At 50.0% G+C, this 21,414-nt stretch overlaps 1 protein-coding gene across 1 annotated transcript in view; it reads right to left on the bottom strand.

The window, feature by feature from the left end:
• Nucleotides 1-21,414, bottom strand: part of LOC107120290 (constitutive coactivator of PPAR-gamma-like protein 2) — a gene marked incomplete at its 3' end in the record, with an annotated part of 47,614 nt that overhangs the window by 4,836 nt on the left and 21,364 nt on the right. The window contains 6 exon segments of the mRNA XM_015422961.1: nucleotides 2,296-2,545; nucleotides 3,240-3,411; nucleotides 3,529-3,814; nucleotides 5,089-5,405; nucleotides 10,952-11,101; nucleotides 17,449-17,577. Coding sequence (XP_015278447.1) covers nucleotides 2,296-2,545; nucleotides 3,240-3,411; nucleotides 3,529-3,814; nucleotides 5,089-5,405; nucleotides 10,952-11,101; nucleotides 17,449-17,577 — 1,304 coding nt within the window.

Raw genomic sequence — 21,414 nt, 5'->3', positions numbered from 1 at the left:
TGCCCTGTTCCTGGCCCTCCAGAAGAACTGGCTGGCCCCTGTGTGAGACGGGATGCTGGACTAGAGGGACCCTCACTGGTCTGATCCAGCAGGGCTCTTCTGATGTTCTTATCAGGGGAAGGCCTCGGCCTCTCTGCCATGTTGCTGGCCCTCCAGAGGAGCTGGCCGGCCCCTGTGTGAGACGGGATGCTGGACTAGAGGGACCCTCACTGGTCTGATCCAGCAGGGCTCTTCTGATGTTCTTATCAGGGGAAGGCCTCGGCCTCTCTGCCATGTTGCTGGCCCTCCAGAGGAGCTGGCTGGCCCCTGTGTGAGACAGGATGGTGGACTAGAGGGACCCTCATTGGTCTGATCCAGCAGGGCTCTTCTGATGTTCTTATCCGGGGAAGGCCTCGGCCTCTCTGCCCTGTTGTCGGCCCTCCAGAGGAACTGGTTGGCCGCTGTGTGAGACGGGAGGCTGGACTAGATGGATCACTGGTCTGATCCAGCAGGGTTCTTCTGATGTTCTTAAGGAAAAGGGACTGTGGACTACACTACTGTGTCACCCCGCCTTGAGTACACTACTTATAGCCTATCTTTCTCATGGGTGGATTACACAAAGTGAGCCAGTACAATCAACAAAATGGTACACTCAACAGAAGAAGAGAAGGTCTTTATATCAGTCTTTTCTCTACCTCAAGGAGTCTCAAATTGACTGACAATCACCTTCCCATCCTCTCCCACAATAGGCTTCTTGTGAGGTAGTTGGGCTGAGAGAGTTCCGAAAGAACTGGGACTGGCCCAAAGTCACCCAGCATGTGGAGGAGGAGGAGAAGAGATGATTTTATACCCCGCTTTTCTCTACCCTAAGGAGTCTCAAAGCGGTTTACGAATTCCTTCCCTTCCTCTCCCCACAACAGGTACCTTGTGAGGCTGACAGAGATTCTGAGAGAACCGTGACTGGCCCAAGATCACCCAGCAGGCTTCATGTGGAGGAGCAGTAGGGAATCAGTTCTCCAGATTAGAGGCCGCCATTCTTAACCACAACACCATACTGGCCTCAATAACATTATGCCGTAGGATATTAGAAGTCTGGAACCACCAGAAAGAACTGAAGCATAGCATAAGGATTCATGTAACATATAACGTGGTACAGAAATGACATAATAGGAGCTTACTTACAAAAAATTATACGCAGCAGTATAGACGACAGTCTCTAATAGTTTATCCAAGCGAGTTTGTAAAACCATTTTGTGCCGTGCGGCTGGGATGGGCACAAACTGAATTATGAACTGGAGTTCGTCACAAACCAGGGCCTGGTTCGTGTGATGGCGTGGTTCACGAACTGACCGTGAACCACCATGGTTTTTGCTGAGGTTCGTTCGGTTCGTGAAAGCAGTTCCTGGGCCAGACGTGCTGGCGCCCAAGGCAATGGTCGGAACCCTTTAAAACTGCCCTGCCGTTCGCCAGTGAGCTCAAAAGGCATTTAAATTACTTCTGATTTCACTTGCCAGTCGACTCATGCCGTGGCGGTGGCGCAACACGAGCAAGTTGACTTGCGAGAGCCACCCACGGCTTCCACGGGAGGGAGCAAAAGGCATTGCTGAAACGGCGTCTAATAGACGCAAGCCATTTCAATGATGCCTTTTGCTTCCCAGCCCGCACAAGCATTTTTAAATGCCTCCCCTTCCCTCCCCGAATTGCAGCAGCAGCAGCACACCTCCAGGAGTATACGAACCTCATGAATCTGAACCAGTTCACGAACCACGGGAGGTCCGAACCGGCTTGTGGTTCGTGCGATGTCACGAACCACAAACCTGCACGAACATCCGTTTTCCTGGTTCGCACCCATCCTTACTGTGCAGCTTTATTACCTGCGCAGAAAAGCCCTCTTGAATAGTTCAGTTTCGCATAGGTGACGGAAGGCCAGGAGAGTGGGAGCTTTCCTGACCTCCTCGGGCAGGCCATTTCACGAGGCAGGAGCCACAATGGGGAAAGCTTGCACACGGGCAGTTGTTGATTTTGCCCATTTCCGGGCTGACACCTGCAGAAGCCCCTGCTGACTAAATAAATAAAATAAAGCAACAGCACCCCCAAATCCACTGTCTCCGGCACAGGTCTCTTCTCTTCCAAGCCGCCCACTGCAATGTTCGGCTCAGAGCACCTCAAGTTCTCCTCACCGCTCCACCACAGTCATGCTTTCTGTGCCACTGGACCTCCAAGTCATCCCAGTCCAAGGAACCTCTGCGGCTCGAGAGAGCCTACACGCGTGACCCCCTCCCAATGCCCTATACCTGGTTTCTCTGACCCACTCACCGGAGCACGCAGCACATCAGCAGCAGGTGCGTGGGGACGTTGGCGGGATTGAGCATGCCGGGCGTGTCTGACTTCATGCAGGCCAGGAAGGCCCTCATGGGGCGGTTCTTGCCCTCCACCGCCTTGCCGAGCCACAGCTTCTTGAGGTTGGGGCAGGTCCACTCCCGGAAGGCGAGGGCCGAGACCAGTTCCGGAGTCTGAGGTGATTTCCCCTTGTACGCGGACCACTCCTTGACGATGACGGGAGGAGCTGTGGAGGAAAGCAGAATGCCTGGCCTGGTCCGTAAAGATGTAACCGTTCGTGCGGCCGCATGTACCAGGAGGTACGGAAGAGGTCCCCCCCATGTCCACATAAATAGAAGGAGCCCCACCCAGGAATAGTGGATCCCAACACCAGGATCGTGTGCTCCAACCGTGGCCAATCGACTTGATTTCTGGCACAGTTGCTAAATCCAAAGACTCTATGTAGCATGTCCTGCCCCACTCCAATCATGAATTTGTCTCCGGTCTAGCAAAGGGTATGAGAAAGGCCCTCACAACCAGTGACTCCTTATCCGCTGTGAGTCTTATTTGTTTGTGTGAAAGGAGGACTATAAATGCTGGCACTCACCTGTGGGCACCTTTGGAATTCTGACACAGTGTGTTGGGCACACCCACAAAATGCCGGCCAGATGAGGCACAGCCAGGCACAAAATGGCTGCCTCAACAATGTTTGTGGGTTTTTTGAAAAAAATCTGTATAGCCAATCAAGTCTCCCACCGCCAATCCCCACCTAACCTTGCCCACTGTGTGCCAGGAAAGGAGTTAGTGGACGCCAGGACAATGTTGGGGACCCCAGCTGGGCAACTGCTCAGTCCCCCCTTGGGGTGGGTGGTCTCATGCTTTTGAGAACCACAGAACTGAAGCACGAAGCAAGCACGTGCCGAATGATGAAAGACACCTACTTTCCACAGGGATGTGCTTGCGCATGGCCAGGCGTTCCATCCGCCGCTGTGTCTCGGCCACGCTGAAAAGGACGCCGTATACGTACTGCCGTGCAGCCCGGAAAAGGACAGCCGCGGGCGGCAGCTCGCTGTTGCACTCGTCTTCAATGCATACGGGGATCTTGATCTCACCCTGGAGGGGAGCGGAGGGAGAGAGAGAATCCGCGAGTGGTGCTTCTCAGCCACCCGAGACTCCCCAGAGAGAGTTGACGCAGTTCAGAACACCTCCTGCCTTGCCACCCCCTCTCACCTTGGTGAGGACGTGGTAGATGAAAGGGTACATAAGCCCCCGGCGGTGCCTGTGCTCGGCCACACGGAGCACTTCGGGGGCAACGGCAGGCAGGGGCGGGGTGGTGATGTCCATGTGGTTGCGGGTCGCCATGGAGAGCAGTGACGGGATGTGGGCCTCAGGGCCACTGTGGTTCCTCTCCGAGTTGCCAGAGCCGCCGGGTGGCTGTCCCCATCCCTGGCTCATTATCTTTTCGCCCCCAGGATCTTCCCAGCCGGATTTGCGGGGCGCTGCTTCAGACACATGGCTGGAGGAACGTAAGAAAAGGGGATGTAGCAGTAGTTCCACATCTTGGAGGAGCTGTAATGCTAGAATCCTCTTCCTTCTCTCCCCCCTCCTCCACAGTACGTTTTTGGTCTACTAAACTGGCTTGTGCATCCTCTAGACCAGGGATCCCCCAACCTTTTGAGGCTGTGGCCACCTCTGGAATTTTGACATTGGCTTCCACGAGCTCTCACACTGGCTTCCACAGGAAGCAGAGCCAAATCCAAAATGTCCGCCTCAGGAGGCGGAGCCAAACAGGATACCTCCCTCCTCACACCTCTGGGAAGAAAGAAATCCCAAAGGGGGAAAGGAACCGTACAGTAACTAAGGGAAGCCCAGTTGCTTTCTGGTCATCCTCATCCTCCAGTAGAAAACTTGTTAACTTGAACGAGGGAAGCCAGTAACAAGCCCTGCCGTACAACGGCCCCACCCAGCTTTATGAAAAGCTCAGCGGGTAACAAGGGAAGTACTGGCGGGTGCCATGGTGCCCTTGGCAACCACAATGGGGAACCCTGCTCTAAATGGTACGGTTTATTACGGTATACAAAAACAAATATGGTCACAGTCCATAGACATGCAAAAATAGAACCACAAGAACTGTACACAGTGCGCTCAATATTTCTTTAACTAAAACCGTAAAGTTATAAATATGAAATGTACAAAAGTGATAAGAATACATTCAAATGTGTAAGTTCAGATACATAAAGATAGAAGATGACAACGACAGGACGGTGGCCTCCGGAATGCGATGCCGTTTCGACAAGCGTCTTCTTCTAACCAAGTGAGTCTATAAGTTGAGGATGTATGAAAAATTGCACTTCAATGGAAAAGCTGTTTGAGAGATGTTCTTCTCCATTACTTATGCAATGAAATAGGTGAAACTATTGAACTCCATGTGAATTGGGCAGCTTTTCCATTGAAGTGCAATTTTTCATACATCATCAACTTATAGACTCTTGGTTAGAAGGCATCGCATTCCGGAGACCACCGTCCCGTCGTTGTCATCTTCTATCTTTATGTATCTGAACTTACACATTTGAATGTATTCTTATCACTTTTGTACATTTCATATTTATAACTTTACGGTTTTAGTTAAAGAAATATTGAGCGCACTGTGGACGGTTTATTACGGACCACTCTCAGAGATGAGAAAAGTGACGTGTGGACCTGGCTCCCTGCTCATTCCACCCGCATAAGGTATCGCAGCCATCCCACAGCCAGCCTTGTCTCACAGAAACGCTACTGGGCCCCACTCACTTGGAACTGGCTCCGTTGTGCTCTTCCCCATCTGAGGAGGAGGAGGGCGAAGACCCAGGTCCAGATGACGGAGAAGGTTTGGAGCTCAGGTGGTGGTTGGGGAACTTGGGAGGGCAGCAGTCGTAAGACATGGGCCAGTGGTTGAAGTGTCCGCCCTTCAAGGCAGGGTCCTCGTGGAAGGGGGCTGCGTCCGTCAGGCCGTGAGGAGAGAAGAGAAAATTGGAGCCGGGGCCGGGAAGAAAAGACGAGGAAGTGCCAACGCCGCCGTGTGGGGCAGGTGGTTGGTACTGCATCTTTGGCCCTACCTGGGGTGCAAACTGGAGACAGAAGCAAAGAGAAGCAGGGATGGATACTGTGATCACGGCGACTTCTCAAGGACTTCTACCGGAGGCCCGGGTAGAGGTGCCCTCGCTCAGTGGGGAAGACCACGCTCCGAATATAAGAAGGTCCCAGGTTCGTTCCCTTCCCCGCAAAGTTAAAAAAAGAATCCAGGCAGAGTTGCTGAGACATCTAGTCTGAGCCCTTGGAGTCACTGTTCCATCTAAGCTGTGTGCGTGAGCGGCTGCTCATTAACCCAGGAAGCCCTGCTCAGCAGCAATCTGGAGTCTTGTACTGCCCATTGCCCATTTTAAGAATACAGCAGTTATATTTTTAAGAATACAGCAGGCCAGCATACCTTCAAGACTGCCTCTCCCCATATGAGCCCTGTAGAGCACTAAGGTCAGCTAATCAACACCTTTTGGTAGTCCCCGGCCCCAGGGACATCCGACTTGCCTCAACCAGGGCCAGGACCCTTTCGACCCCGGCCCCTACCTGGTGTAACGCGCCCCCAGTGAGATCAGGGCCCTGCGGGGTCTACTACAATTCCGCAGGGCCTGTAAGACGGAGCTCTTCCGCCAGGCTTCTGGTTGAGGCGGCCGCCCCCCCCCCCTTTGTGGCCGACCCCACCAGTGGCCAAACCCTAACATCTCAGAATCTTCCACCACTGTTGATATGGTTCTATTAGAGCTGACGTGGTACTTAGGAGTATGGCATTTTATACCGTTGTTTCAATTTGGTTTTAACTGTGTTGTATTTTACATTGTTACCCGCCCTGAGCCCGCCTGCGGGGAGGGCGGGATAGAAATCCAAATAAATAAATAAATAAATAAATTAAATATTCTGCTCAGGATGTGAACTGCTCCACTCAGTAGGGGGAAAAGAGAAGGAACATTGTTCTCAGTAGACGACAGAGGGAATAATGGGTGTGACTTGGTACGAGGCAACGTCATAAATGCACATGCTGTACCAATCCTGCACATCTGGTGTAATGCGCTCCCAGTGAGATCAGGGCCCTGCGGGATCTACTACAATCCCGCAGGGCCTGTAAGACGGAGCTCTTCCGCCAGGCTTCCGGTTGAGGCGGCCCCCCCCCCCCCTTTTTGCGCGGCCCACACCAGGGGCAAACCCTAACATCTCAGAATCTTCCACCACTGTTGATATGGTTCTATGAGAGCTGACGTGGTACTTAGGAGTATGGCATTTTATACCGTTGTTTCAATTTGGTTTTAACTGTGTTGTATTTTACATTGTTACCCGCCCTGAGCCCGCCTGCGGGGAGTGCGGGATATAAATCCAAATAAATAAATAAATAAATAAAATATTCTGCTCAGGATGTGAACTGCTCCACTCAGTAGGGGGAAAAGAAAAAAGAGGGAACATTGTTCTCAGTGGACGACAGAGGGAATAATGGGTGTGACTTGGTACGAGGCAGCGTCATAAATTCACATGCTGTACCAATCCTGCACAACTGGATCCAGCTTGCCGCACCCAATACTGTAGCACTGTGGAATATGAATAACCCAAATGGTAATCCAAACAGGGAGGTCAGGAAGGCTCCCCACTCCTGGCTTTCTGCAAACTATGCAAAACTGAATTATTCGAGACGGCTTTTCCATGCCGGCAACAGGACAGCACTGTACATATGGATTCACAGAGTTACTTGGACTTGGTACTTGGGGGGCGACAGCTGGAGGGCTTCTGGAGTTCTGACCCCACAGGTGGACCTCCAGATGGCCCCTGGGCTTTGACCACTAAAACGATTCACAGAGTTACTTGGACTTGGTACTTGGGGGGCGACAGCTGGAGGGCTTCTGGAGTTCTGACCCCACAGGTGGACCTCCAGATGGCCCCTGGGCTTTGACCACTATGTGACACAGAGTGCTAGACTGGATGGGCCATTGGTCTGATCCAACACGGATTCTCTTGTGTCCTTAAAGCCACTGGTGGACCTCCTGATGGCACCTGGGTTTTGGCCGCTGTGTGACACGGAGTGTTGGACTGGATGGGCCATTGGCCTGATCCAACATGGCTTCTCTTATGTTCTTACGACTGTGGTCTACACTACTGTGTATAGTCTGCTGTGATTTGGATCCTGTTTTGCAATCTTCCATCATGCTATGTGTCATGTTAACGTGCTTTGCTTTGATTCCGTTTTTTTTCTTCCAGATTTCTGATTGGCTCTACAACACGAATCCTATTTCACTGTTTACGGAGTGTCCCATTCTGTCGATTGCATCGACTCGCTCTCTGTCATCCGCCTTGAGTCTCGGTGAGAAAGACGGACTTTTAAAAAGCATAAATAAATAAAACGACAATGGCCCCTTGTTGCGTCGGTTCGGTCAAATCATATTCTCTGCTGCACACCGTGGCTGGGGTGGTGGTAAGCGGAAAATGACCATTCCTGTACAATCTCGTACTCTTCTCTCCAATAGGACCAAACTCCAGAAAAGGTTATTTGTGCAATTTATTTATTTTTTATTTATTTACTTTCCGATTTATGCCTTGCCCTCCCCGCCCAAGCAGGTTCAAGGTGGCTTACATGGGTAAAAACATAGTAACAATCAACTGCCATACATAGTCTGGGTCCAATCTACCTGAGGGACCGCCTTTCCCCGTATGTTCCCCCAAAAGCACTACGGTCTGGGGCCCAAAATTTACTAACTGTACTGGGCCCCAGAGATGTAAAACTAGCTGCTACAAGGGCTAGGGCCTTCTCGGTGGCGGCCCCTACCTGGTGGAATGAGCTCCCGGAGGAGATCCGGGCCCTGCGGGACCTGATGCAGTTCCGCAGGGCCTGCAAAACGGAGCTCTTCCACCAGGCTTTCGAGTAGGGGCCGCCGCCTTCCGCCTTCCGCCCCCCCCCCCGCTATACTGTCATCATGGGGGGTGGAAGAGGCCCTGGAATGAAACATCAGAACATCTGAATGAATGCTGAAACCGCTGAAGGACTATGGGGAACTCTGGACTGGTCCGTCATCTTTGAGGGTTCTTGGTAAAGAAGATCAATGAGCACTTTAAATTTAATTTTTATTGGGATTGGCTTTTAAACTGTACATGTGTTTTAAACTATATGATATATGTTTTTATTGTTGCAAGATTTCTTGCCTTGTTAGCCGCCCTGAGCCCTACGGGGGAGGGCGGGGTATAAATCTGATTAATAAATAAGTAAAATAAATAAATAAAGGTATCTGTCAAGGAAGGGCGAGTGGGCGTCAACGTGGCAAATGGGGTTCAATGTGGCCAAGTGCAAGGTGATGCACATTGGAGCCAAAAATCCTAAATATAAATACACATGTATGGGGTCTGAACTGGCAGAGACTGATCAAGAGAGAGATCTTGGAGTTGTAGTGGATAACTCACTGAAAATGTCAAGACAGTGTGTGACTGCAATAAAGAAGGCCAATGCTATGCTGGGGATTATTAGGAAGGGGATTGAAAACTAGGGCCCTGATCTCCTCCGGGAGCTTATTCCACCAGGTAGGGGCCACCACTGAAAAGGATCTGGTCCTAGTTGTGGCAAGCCTTGCCACCCGGGGGTCTGGAACAACCAGGCGATGTTGTGCCCCGGACCGAAGTGCTCTTGCGGGTATATATGGGGAAAGGCGCTCCCTCAGGTATGTCGGACTCTGGCCGTATAGGGGTTTAAAGGTAAGAAAGGTATACCACTCAGGTAGGGTTGCCAGCCACCAGGGAGCACCTAGAGATCTCCTCTGATTAAAAATTCTCTCCAGTTGACTGAGATCAGTTCTCCTGGAGAAAACAGCTGCTTTGGACGATAGATCCTCTGGCATTATATCCTGCTGAGGTCCCCTCCCCTTCCCAAATCCTGCCTTCCCCACCCCCAAATCTCCAGGTATCTCCCAAGCCAGAGTTGGCAACCCCTAAGCCCATGCCCAACGCGTACAATCTGGCTTTCCTGTAGGCGATTAACATGTTATGCAGGAGGGGACAAACAGAGGTGCTGGAATTCTGAACCATTCCACTTCAGCTCACAGACTGGAAAATCGGGAACTGAGTCGTTCCCAGACGACAAGAAAGGATTCCTAGGCGTACAAACGTCTTATGGTAGGCGTGTATCTTCTCCAGAAAGATACGGGCTGTAATGTCTATGCTCATTACGCATTTGGTTGTACAGGCTACGTGAACCTTTAGTTGTTCATCGTGAATGGCCACCGTGTGACACAGAGTGTTGGACTAGATGGGCCACTGGCCTGATCCAACATTGCCTTCTCTTTATGTTCTTAATGTTATACGTTTAAATTCTTAATTGGTAGCCGAACATTTTTGTATTTTTGGAGGGAGACATGAGACGTGTGTGTATCTTTAAGTACGTGGCTTTCCATTCTATGGTGATGTATCTAACCTGATAGAATGGGGAGCGTCAGAGGACTCTCCGGTCCCGTGATGTTTGTTCTTTGCTCTCCGTTCTTAGCGTCTCCTTCTACTAAACACAGCTGGTCTACAAACAATGACTAGGTGTTCCGGTTCATCAGACGAGGCATATCGCCGCAGAACACTACACAGACAGTCTGGGGTAGACATATTTTTGGCATGCTCTCCTGTGTACAAGGGTCTCTGTAGGTAGCAAAGTGTCCCACTGGCGATGGGGGTTGCTTGCCACTGGCTTTATTCCTGTGGGAAGCAGTGTTCCCCCTAGGCCATCATCAGGCTAGGCAAACTCCTAAGAGTGCCATCGCAGCCTGGCTCTTTGTCCACACACCTCAGCAGAGGGGGAATAGGCCATCATCAGGCTAGGCGAACTCCTAAGAGTGCCATCGCAGCCTGGCTCTTTGTCCACACACCTCAGCAGAGGGGGAATAGGCCATCATCAGGCTAGGCGAACTCCTAAGTGTGCCATCGCAGCCTGGCTCTTTAGATGTATTTCATTGTTCACTTGAATAAAAAACTGTTGAGAATAAAAAATCTCCTCAGCCACAAAACTGAGGTGAGGAAAAAACACAGAGAACAGCAGTGGAGATGATCTCTCCGTGGCGGCAAAAAGAGAACTGAGGGAGTAGCGCCCCTCCTCCTGGTCATGTGAGCGTTTTGGCGGGAAAGCGCCAGAGGGAGGAGGGGCGCTCCTAGTCTATTAGAAAGCTTGGAAATCTTTTCCGTGGCTGGCCTGCGCCTGCGCAGATCCCATGTGGGACTGCACAGAAGCCACGATGATGAACAAACTAATTCATGCAGCAGCCAAATCGCTCGCTCACAAATTTAATGCCAGTCGCTCACAGGGTAGAACTTTTGCTCACTAAGACAAAAACGTGTGAGCCGGAGGCTAGAAAAACTCTGAGCTAGCTCACACTAACTCAGCTTAGAGGGAACAATGCCTCCACGGCCGTCTGAAGTGGCAGGATCTGACCACTCCGGCCTGCCATTTTACTCCACTTAGCACCTCCTTGTAGGGTTTGTGGTTTGGGCCTGGGCCATTCCCCCAGCGAGCGATAAAGCCTTATGGCCAACGTGCCCCTGACAAAAGCAGCCGCAGTCGGAATACCGGCCTCAAGTGAGCCGCCTGCCTGAAGCCGGTCCGGGTACTTACCATGGCCTTCCCTGAAGCAAGCGGGACCATCGGGTTGCGATTCATCGGTGCCGGCCCTCCAAAGTGGTTGGGCCCAAAACCTGGGACTGAAACACAGAATTGGCACCTCGTCATACGCAGGAAGCGCTCTCGGGTCTCGGCGCAACCTTGCTGGGGGTGTTAAAAGAGCCGAGTGAGGAGACCTCTCAAACGTGCGAGCGGGGATGGCGTTTGACAGGAGGGTGTCCTGAGCATGCCCCGAAGCGCCCCTGAACCGGGTCTCCCCCCCTCCCCGCCAGTCTTCTTAACCTTGGGCAATCCTTCATATGCCAGATCTCCAGCCAGGGAGCCCCCTCTGCCTTGCACAAGGTTCGGCGGAATGTCCTAGGAGCCCTCTACAGTCACAGAGAGCAACCCGCTAGGTCCAGCACGCCCCCAGGTGCCTCCTCAAGAAGCTGTGGAATCAGTTCATTGTGGAAAGCATCACAGATAAAGTTAACAGGAATAAAAGGAACGTCGTACATTTTGGGTTCGAAGCTAAATGGTTTCCAATTCTAGAAGCCCTATCAGACGAAAAATTCATCTCAGCATCCTGGGATAACTATGTTAAATGGTTGTGAGGACTTATTAATGTTTCAAGTAAATTATAGCAAGTAGGCTTTAGTAAAACTTGATTTGTGGGTTGTACTTTGTGTTTAACATGGTTAGATATATTATTGGATGTCTACAGATAGTCTTGTTGGCAGAAGACACTTGGTTGTATCTAAAACAACAAACAGTACAGGCTCCAATTGCAAATTGAGGCTAAAACAAGTTACTTTGTTCAAAGGTATATTGAAGTATGTATTATTCTTTGAAGCTTGCTTTTGTTGTTGTTTGTTTGTTTTTGTAATCGGTGTATTGGTTTGAATGTTTAACTTTTCTTATGATCCTTATGTACATTTCTAATGTTATAAGTAATTGACAGTTATGACTTCTCGAAACTTTATAATCCTACCAATAAAATGATAATGAAAAGAAAGAAAAAATGCCGTGTAGGTCTGCCTGCAGCAGCAGAAAAGAGCAAGAGTCCAGCAACACCTGAAAGACTAACAAAATTTGTGGCCGGGGGTGAACTTTCGTGAGTCACACTGCTCACTTCTTCAGATATTTCACCGGGATAGCCCAGGCTAGCCTGATCTTGGAAGCCGAGCGGGGCCAGCCTTGGTTAGTATTTGGAAGGGTGACCCCCAACACTCCCTCTAAGCTGTGGGGCCTTGTGAGCAAAAATTCTACTTTGTGTGCTCCCGGCATTAAAGCGGTGAGTGAGCCGTTTGGCTGCTGCATCAGCGAGTTTGCTCTGGCGCCGTCCCTTCCTGAACTGAGACAAGGATGTGTGAGCTGGAGGCTAAAAAAACGTGAGCTGGCTCACGCTCACTCAGCTTAGAGGGAACACTGTTCCTGGTTAGTATTTGGGTGGGAGGGCACCCGAGGAAGTCTGGAGTCACCACACAGAGGCGGGCGATGGCAAAGCCACCTCTGTCCTGGACGGCCCTGGATAGTCCGATCTAGTCAGATCTCGGAAGCAGGGTCGGCCCTGGCTGGTATTTGGATGGGAGACCACCAAGCAAGTCCAGGGTTGCTACGCAGAGGCAGGCAATGGCAACCCCACCTCTGGCTTGTCTCTTGCTTTGAAAAGTTTATGGGGTCACCGTGAGTCAGCCGGGACTTGAGGACACTGCGCGTGCACACACCATTCGCTGTGCTGAGCTTTCAAAGGAATCTGGAATTCGGGTCAGGGCTTGCTGGGGTGGGGGGAGGAAATAAGTGCTGGGTGACAGCCAACGCTCCCTCTAAGCTGTGGAGTCTTGCGAGCGAAGTTTCTACTTTGTGAGCTCCTGGCATTAAAGTTGTTCAGAGCAGTTTACAATCTCCTTTCCCTTCCCACAGCAGACACCCTGGGAGGTAGGTGGGGCCGAGAGAGCTCTTTTGAGGACTGCTCTTGAGAGAACAGCTCTGAGAGAACTTGTGACTGACCCAAGGTCACACCGGCAGCTGCAAGAGGAGGAGTGGGGGAATCAAACCCCGGTTCTCTCAGATTAGAATCTGTGCTCTTCACCACTACACCAAACTGGCTCTGCCAAAGTAGCTTCCTGGCTATTCCCAGTCCCATTATGAAGGAGAGAGGCTGAGCCAATGTGGTGAGCCAGGTTTGACTCCCCGCTTCTCCCATGGAAGCTCTCTGAATGTCACTGGGCCTGTCGCAAACTTTTAGTCTGGCCTACCTCACAGGGCAGTTGTGAAGATAAAACGGCGGAGAGGAGAACAATGTTCTAGGCTGCTCTGAGTTCCAACTGGGGAGGAAAACGGGATTACTGATGCAAAATGCATGAAATACCACTGAGGACAGAGAAAGGACATTCTCTGGGTTGGGATGGGTAGACCAGAATCCACCAGTAGGACTGTTCAGCCTATTTCTGCCGACCCTAGCACCTCTAAAGCTCATTGGGAAAACAACCGTGATGTAATAACAAAGTCGTAGTTTAAAGGGTGCATTCAGATCAAAATTGTTAGAAAATGAATGTATATTTTGCATATTTTCCAGTGAAAGGTCTCATCTGATGAAACTTTAAGTGAAACGGTTCAACGAGCGCTGCACTGTCAGTACGAGAGATTTGAGACCATTTTACTTCTAAGGAAACAACTGAATGACCTGTCATGCACTGGACACATTAAATATATATTTTTAATAATTGTTTAAACGACAGCTTTGTTATTACATCACGGTAGTTTTCCTAATGAACGACAGTCTGTCCCGTGATCGCTCCTTCTCCGACCCGAGCACCCCTGGCTGGTGGGATTCTTGTGATGAAGGCAGACCTGATCCAACGAGTTACGGCTCACGCTCTCAAGGCAGGAGTGAGCACGTGGGCTGACTTGACGCAAACCTAGATTCAGGTGGGTAGCTGGGCGACAGAACAAAGTTTGAGTCCACGGGCACCTTTAAGAACAACAAAGTTTAATTCTGTGCATCAGCTTCCGTGTGCAGGCACGCTTCCTCAGATACCGGATGACCCTGAGCCAGCCAGTCTTCGCTTGAGCCACTGAAGAATCTGAAGGAGAGTGCATGCACATGAAAGCTTACGCACAGAATTAAACTTTGTTGGTCTTAAAGGTGCCCCTGGATCCAGACTTTGTTCTTTTAACACAAGCTAGTCTTAACTAATAAGAGACCCCGAGTACATGCTCTTAAACGTGTGTGTTTTTTTTAATAAACCCATGGAGGGGTATTTTTATTGTTTTTCAATAGACTGCAAAACTACAAAGAAAAAATATAGGAAGGGGACTGCATCTATGGATAAAGGAAAGATAACCACACTAACTAAAAACCCAAGAGTGAGAGATCATATCCCAGTTAAACTAAATGTTAGTATTACACTTGTTTTTTTTTTAAGAATTTATTTATGCTTTTTCCAACAAACAAACAAACAAAAAATATTTTTTTGTTTGTTAGTATTACACTTGTTAATAGCACAATGTACTTGTAGAGTTTTTGCTTTGCACTTCTTCTATGTTAGTAAGTTAGTTAACTTAAACGTGTTGATTTTTATAGAAAAGAAGTTGTTATACATTGTGGTTATGGTTGTATAAATTCCCAAACTTCAATAAAAATTTTGAATTGAAAAAAAAAACAACCTTAAACGTGTTGATGCATCGGGGCAATGGGCTATTGAGATCACTTTAAGAGCAGAATGCCGGATGTGGAAATAATTCAACAAGACTACCAGCATTTAAGCCCAGAAAAGGACTCCCGTGCCTTTAACAGCTGATGCCGAAGAGAAGACCCACAGGTAGAGTTTCTGGCTTCTTACAGCGCTGCCACTGGAGGAGCCATCCCGAGAACACTTCTTCTAGGCATGCGGCTTATTAAAGGCACTCTTTGGGCTCAGGAGTGGTAACTCTAGAGGTTAAGCCCGGGTTTGACACCTCCCAGAGGAGGGCTCTGTAGATTTATCAGGCGGGGCCTCACCTTCTCGGGCAGTGGGAGAAAACGCGGTCGAGAGAGAGGTGAAGTTGACCAGCGTCTCCTGGATACTCACGAGGACTAGGATCTGGGTGAACAAGGTTTGAATCCCCCCCCCCTCGTGCCACGGAAGCTCGCTGGGTGACCTTGGGCCAGTCACACACTCCCAACCTGAGCTACCTCACAGGGTCGTTGTGAGGACAACACGGAGGATAAGGGAAGAATGACGCAAGACGCTTGGGGTCCCCGCTGGGGAGGAAGGCGGGGAGATAAATAATGTAAAAATAGATAAAATGACCGTAATAGCCTCTTCTCCCTGCCCCTTGGGGTCCCCAGGAGCTAGGGTTGCCAGCTCCGGACTGGGAAATACCTGGAGATTTGGGGGGCAGAGCCTGGAGAGGGCAGGGTTTCGGGAGGGACCTCTGTAGGGTACAATGTCTTGGGGGGGGGGGAGGAGGAGTTTTGATTCTACCCAAATGTGTCTCAGAGCGGCTTACAACCTCCTTTCCCTTCCGCTCCCCACAACAGACACCCTGTGTGAGGTAGGTGGGGCTGAGAGAGCTCTTTCCAGAACTGCCCTTTTTCAAGAACAGCTCTTATCAGAATTACGGCTCGCCCAAGGTCATCCAGCAGCTGCAAAGGGAGGAGTGGGGAATCAAACCTGGTTCTCCCAGATTAGAGTCCGCGCTCTTAACCACTACACCAAACTGGAAAAGGAGGGGAACAAAAACTTAACCCAAAAGAGATTAATTAAGAACCAAAAAGGTGAACCGGATACAAATTAGGGGGCCCTATGTTAATTTCAATACGTATAACGCATCAATATATAAACAACACAAATATAAATAACACAAAAATACATGTACTTATTTCAAATTGATTTAAAAACAGTTGTAGGCCTTAATGTAGCCTCGATAAGAATTAAAATTGAACAGTGTTCACAAATAAGGACCTTATGTGGTCCTAAAACAGACGCATTTCAGCCTTCAGTGGTCAAAGCATAAATGTTACACATAGGCTCAGTTATTACAATAATAATAATAATAGTCAAAACAGGACCAAATGAAAATTATGTTCTGATAAATATCAGTGACCCAAGGCGAGGATTTACTATACAGGCCTCATATGATATCATCTTGTGTCCAAATCAGGTACATGTAACCCAAATGGTGATTCAATTGTGTACCTTCCTCTTTTGGTCCAGGAGAATCAATTATTGTTATAATGTAATGTTCGATTTTAATTCTTATTCAGGCTATATTTGGACCTACAACGGTTTTTAAACCAATTTGTAACAAATACATGTATTTTTGTATAATTTGTATTATTTATATATTGATGCTTTATACTTATCGAAATTAACATAGGGTATTTGTATTATTTATATATTGATGCTTTATACTTATTAAAATTAACATAGAGTAAGGTAAAGGTAGGAGCTGCGGTGGCTCAAGAGGTTAAGACGCTGAACTGCAGGCTGCGGAAGGTCAGTAGTTCAGCAGTTCAAGACCCGAGTGCCACGTGACCGAGTGTGCTCCCGTCTCTAGTTCCAGCTTCTGCCAACCTAGCAGTTCAAAAGCAAGAAATGCAAGTAGATAAATAGGTACCACTTTGGTGGGAAGGTAACAGCGTTCCGTGCGCCTTGGTGTTTAGTCATGCCAGCCACATGACCACAGAAATGTCTTTGGACAGCCAGGACTCGGTAAAGGTTTCCCTTGCTCGAAAGCCAGTCAAATCAGACTCTAGTTCAGCTCCGTTTCCAAGCTGAAGAGCCAGTGCTGTGCAATGAGATTTCCGTGGTCATGTAGCCGGCATGACTAGACGTCGAGGCACACAACACCCTGTTACCTTCCCACCGAAGCAGTACCTATTTATCTACTTGCAATTTCTTGCTTTTAAACTGCTAGGTTGGCAGGACCTGGGGCCAGAGACGGGAGCTCACTCCGTCACGCGGCACTCGGGTCTCGAACTGCCAAACTACTAACCTTCCGGTCGGCAGTTCAGCATCTTAACCACTGAGCCACTGCGGCCCCTACATAGGGCAGGGCCCCCTAATTCGTATCCAATTAACCTTTTCGGTTCTTAATACGATGCCACAGAGTCCACCCTCCAAAGCAACCATTTTCTCCAGGGTCTTGGTTGTCTGGAGATCAATTTTAATAGCCAGGAGGGCACCTGGAGGTGGGCCACAGTGTTCCCTCTAAGCTGAGTTACTGTGAGCTAGCTCAGTTTCTTAGCCTCTGCCTCACCCATTTTTGTCTCGGCTCAGGGAGGACGGCTCCGGAACGAACAAATTCATGCAGCAGAGCCAAACCGCTCGCTCACGACTTGAATGCCGGTAGCTCACAAAGCAGGATTTTTGCTCACAAGACTCCACAGCTTAGAGGGGGCACTGGCTGGCCACCCGGCCAGGAACACACTCCTCTCCACTGGCCTGGGTCTAAAAGTCCAGGGCCTGCCAACGGCGCAATGCAGGCTTCCCGGGAGGGTTGGCCCTCTCACAACTTCATCTCACCTGGGAGTGCTTGAAGACATCTCTCCCGATCACGTCCAAGTTAGAGGGGTGTTTGATGGAGCCGACGTACTCGGAGACAGCCTTGATGACCACGTCGCACGGCGGCAGGACCAGCTGATGGGCGCGCACCTGGAAGAAGCGCACCGCGGCACATAAGCAAGGCCCTCGGAATGGGCGACGAGTGGCGGCGGCGTGGCCGTACTCTGCGCAGCTGTGAGCACGCCATGTTGATGGGCCATTTGCTGCGTCGAACACATCTCCAGGTTCGTGGGGACGCGTGGAGGACGTGTGTGGGAAAACCACAATCCCGGCACATCATTAGCAAACAACGGAAGACATAAGATCTCCCCTTTGCGGTATACATGTTTACCAGTGTGGTGGTGGAAAGTGCCGGCGAGTCACAGCTGACGTGCAGTGACCCGTTAGGGTTTTCAAGGAGAGAAATGTTCAGAAGGGGTCTGCCACTGCCTGCCTCTGCGTCGGGACCTGTGTTCCCTCTGAGCTGAGTCAGTGTGAGCTGGCTCACAGTCTTTTAGCCTCCGGCTCACACACTTTTGTCCTAGCTCAGGAAGGGGATAGGCTCCAGAGCAAACTAACTGATGCAGCGGCCAAATCGCTCGCCCACCACTTTAACGCCAGTAGCTCACAAACTAGAATTCTTGCTCACAAGACTCCACGGCTTAGAGGGAGCATTGGTCAGGACCAGTGTTCCCTCTAAGCTGAGTCAGTGTGAGCTAGCTCACCGTTTTTTAGCCTCCGGCTCACACATTTTTGCCTTAGCTCAGGAAGGAGGGCTACGGAGCAAACGAATTTATACAGTAGCCAAATCGCCTGCTCACAACTTTAATGCCAGCAGCTCACCAAGTAGGATTTTTGCTCATAGGACACCACCAGTGTTCCCTCTAAGCTGAGTTAGTGTGAGTTAGCTCACAATCCTTTAGCCTCCGGCTCACACATTTCTCTCTTAGCTCAGGAAGGATGGCTCCAGAGCAAACTAATTTATGCAGTAGCCAAATTACTGCTCATAGCTTTAATGCCAGTAGCTCACAAAGTGGAATTTTTGCTCATAGGACACCACCAGTGTTCCCTCTAAGCTGAGTGAGTGTGAGCTAGCTCACCGTTTTTTAGCCTCCGGCTCACACGTTTTTCTCTTAGCTCAGGAAGGATAGCTCCAGAGCAAACTAATTTATGCAGTCGCCAAATTACTGCTCATAGCTTTAATGCCAGTAGCTCACAAAGTGGAATTCTTGCTCATAAGACTCTACAGCTTAGAGGGAACATTGGACACCGCAGCTTAGAGGGAGCATTGGTCAGGACCATGGATTTCCCTGGTGGTCTCCCATTCAAGCACTAACCATGGCTGACCATGCTTAGCGTCTGAGATCTGGTGAGACTGGGCAAGCTTGGGCCACCCAGGTCAGGGGCAGAGACATTACCTGCCTCTGCGTAGCAACCCTCAATCTCCTTATTTTATTTTTTATTTTTTTAAAACTATTTATACATTTTATACGCGACAATGTTAACAGCTGTTTAGAGTGGTAGAAGCCTTCGGAAACAGTATAAAGCTTATACACCACCAGTCCAGTCAGTATGACTTATAAGAAACAATAAAGGTTTCAAAAATACAAAAGGTTTTGGGAATAGCGGTGATTGGGGAGAAAGTCTCCTTCAGGCAGGGAGCGGACCCCTGGGAACCAGACTACTTGAAGTGTCGGTCGACGGCCGTTCAGGGCGAGTGCGGCGTTTTGTGAGGCCATGTTCCCTAGCAGGAAATGTTCCCATCATTTGTTTTTCCAGTTATTCAAGGAGGACCACCCTCAATTTCCTTGGTGGTCTCCCATCCAAGTACTAACTAGGGCCGACCCCGGTTAGCTTCTATGATCTGATGACATCGGGCTGGCCTGCGCCACCCAGGTCAGGGCAAGAGACAAACAGAGCCGGTTCGCCAATGCCTGCCTCCGTGTCGTGGCCCTGGTATTCCTTGGAGGTCACCCATCCGGGTACTGGCCAGGCTCGAGCCTCCTTAGCTTCCAAGATTTGACGAGATCGCGATAGCCTGGGCTATCCAGGTTAGGGCATTGAACATAAGAAGATAAGAGACGCCAATGCTGGATCAGGCCAAAGGCCCATCCAGTCCAACACTCTGGGTCACACAGTGGCCAAAAATACCAGGTGCCATCAGGAGGTCCGCCAGTGGGGCCAGGACATTAGAAGCCCTCCCACTGTTGACCCCCCCCCAAGCACCAAGAAGACAGAGCATCACTTGCCCCAGAGTCCCTATCTATACCTTGTGGCTAAGAGCCACTGATGGACCTCTGCTCCATATGCTTATCTAATTCCCTCTTGAAGCTGTCCATGCTTGTAGCTGCCACCACTTCCTGTGGCAGTAAATTCCAAGTGTTAATCACTCTTTGGGTGAAGAAGGACTTCCTCTTATCCGTTCTAGCCCGACCGCTCAGCAATTTCATGGAGTGCCCACGAGTTCTTGTATTGTGAGAAAGGGAGAAAAGTACCTCTTTCTCGACCTGCTCTTTCCCATGCATAATCTTATAAACCTCAATCATGTCACCCCTCAGTCATCTTTTCTCCAAGCTAAAGAGCCCTAAGCGCCTTAACCTTTCCTCATAGGGAAAGGTTGACCAGCATACACCTTCCCAAGTTGCCCCAGCTCATGTTGTCAGGACAGAAGTCTTCTCTAAGTGCCCCAACCTTTGACAGCTATGAGATCACAGCTGTTTCCATTAGCGGCACCCTCGCTTGCTTTACTTTACATTTCTAGTTTTCGTTAAGCCAGCTTAGTCCTTTCTTTTCCCACTTCGCTCTTTCTGCGCTCATCACCAATGCGTTCTGTTAGGGCTATTGCTTGCAACGCCGCCTTTTAAAAATAAACGTTTTAATTCCACTGCGTGCTTTGTGTTGAATTATTGTCACAAGATGCCTGAAGCACTCGTCTAGGACTACGTGTTTGGCTCTGCTTCTGTGACACGGTGGATTCACTGGGTTTAACTAGTCGGTGGCTGAGGGAGAGCCGTGAGCAGAGGACAGCGATTCAGTCAAGTGACCCAAACGAAAGGTTCACCTGACTTCTCCCTTTGTGGTCGTACACCATCACTGTCCACCGGAAGCCCTAAAACCATACAAAGACTGCAATGTCAAAAAAACCAACAACCCTCGTTCCTCCTGTGAGAGACACTGACCGATTCCCCACAAGCAGCTGTGCCGCCCTAGCTCTTCCGTTCCCCCCGATTGTACTGGTCAATTTCACACTATTTGCTGTGCGGCCGCACTTCAACCCGCATCTCCCCCTGATTTCCTCCACGTCTTCTCGATCCTCAAAAAACAGGATCGAGAAGATGTGGGGGAAATCGGGGGGGGTGGAGATGTGGGTCAAAATGCAGCCACGCAGCAAATAGTGGGAAATTGACCAATACAACCTGGGGAAACGGAAGAGCTTTTTTTTTGGCAGCACAGCTGCTTGTGGGGAATCGGACATTGAGCCCTCAGATTTTTTTTCTCCTGGATCTGTTTCCAAATACATTCTATAACCCGACTCCTTCCAACGCTGGAGGAGATGGATCCTGGGTCTACTCCTAACTAAGCCCCTGGTCAGATCAAGTCCCTGACCTGTCTTTCTGGAACCAAGAATGGAGCTTCCACTCCTAGGACCTTCTGGTCACCCCCTGCACCAGGGGTCCCCAAATTTTTGAGCACCTTTGGAATTCTGACACGGTATGGTGGGTTCAGGCACAAAATGGCTGCCGCGGCTCGCCTTCAGTCATAGAGTAAAGATCAGGGGTCGTTTCGTAGAAAAAGAGCCAGGGGAACTCATTAGCATAACTCATTAGCATATGCCACACCCCCTGACATCACCGGAAGTGTGTCATAAGGCCACACACCCCGCCCCCAACGGTCCCAGCCGCCGCCGCCGGCCTGGCAGCTCCCCCGCCCAGCCCCCTCAGGGGCCCG

The sequence above is a fragment of the Gekko japonicus genome, unplaced genomic scaffold (assembly GCF_001447785.1).
Source record: "Gekko japonicus isolate JY-2015 unplaced genomic scaffold, Gekko_japonicus_V1.1 scaffold1327, whole genome shotgun sequence".
Classification (NCBI taxonomy): Eukaryota; Metazoa; Chordata; class Lepidosauria; order Squamata; family Gekkonidae; genus Gekko; species Gekko japonicus.
The sequence above is the reverse complement of the archived record's forward strand: the minus strand, read 5'-3'. Positions and strand labels throughout refer to the sequence as shown.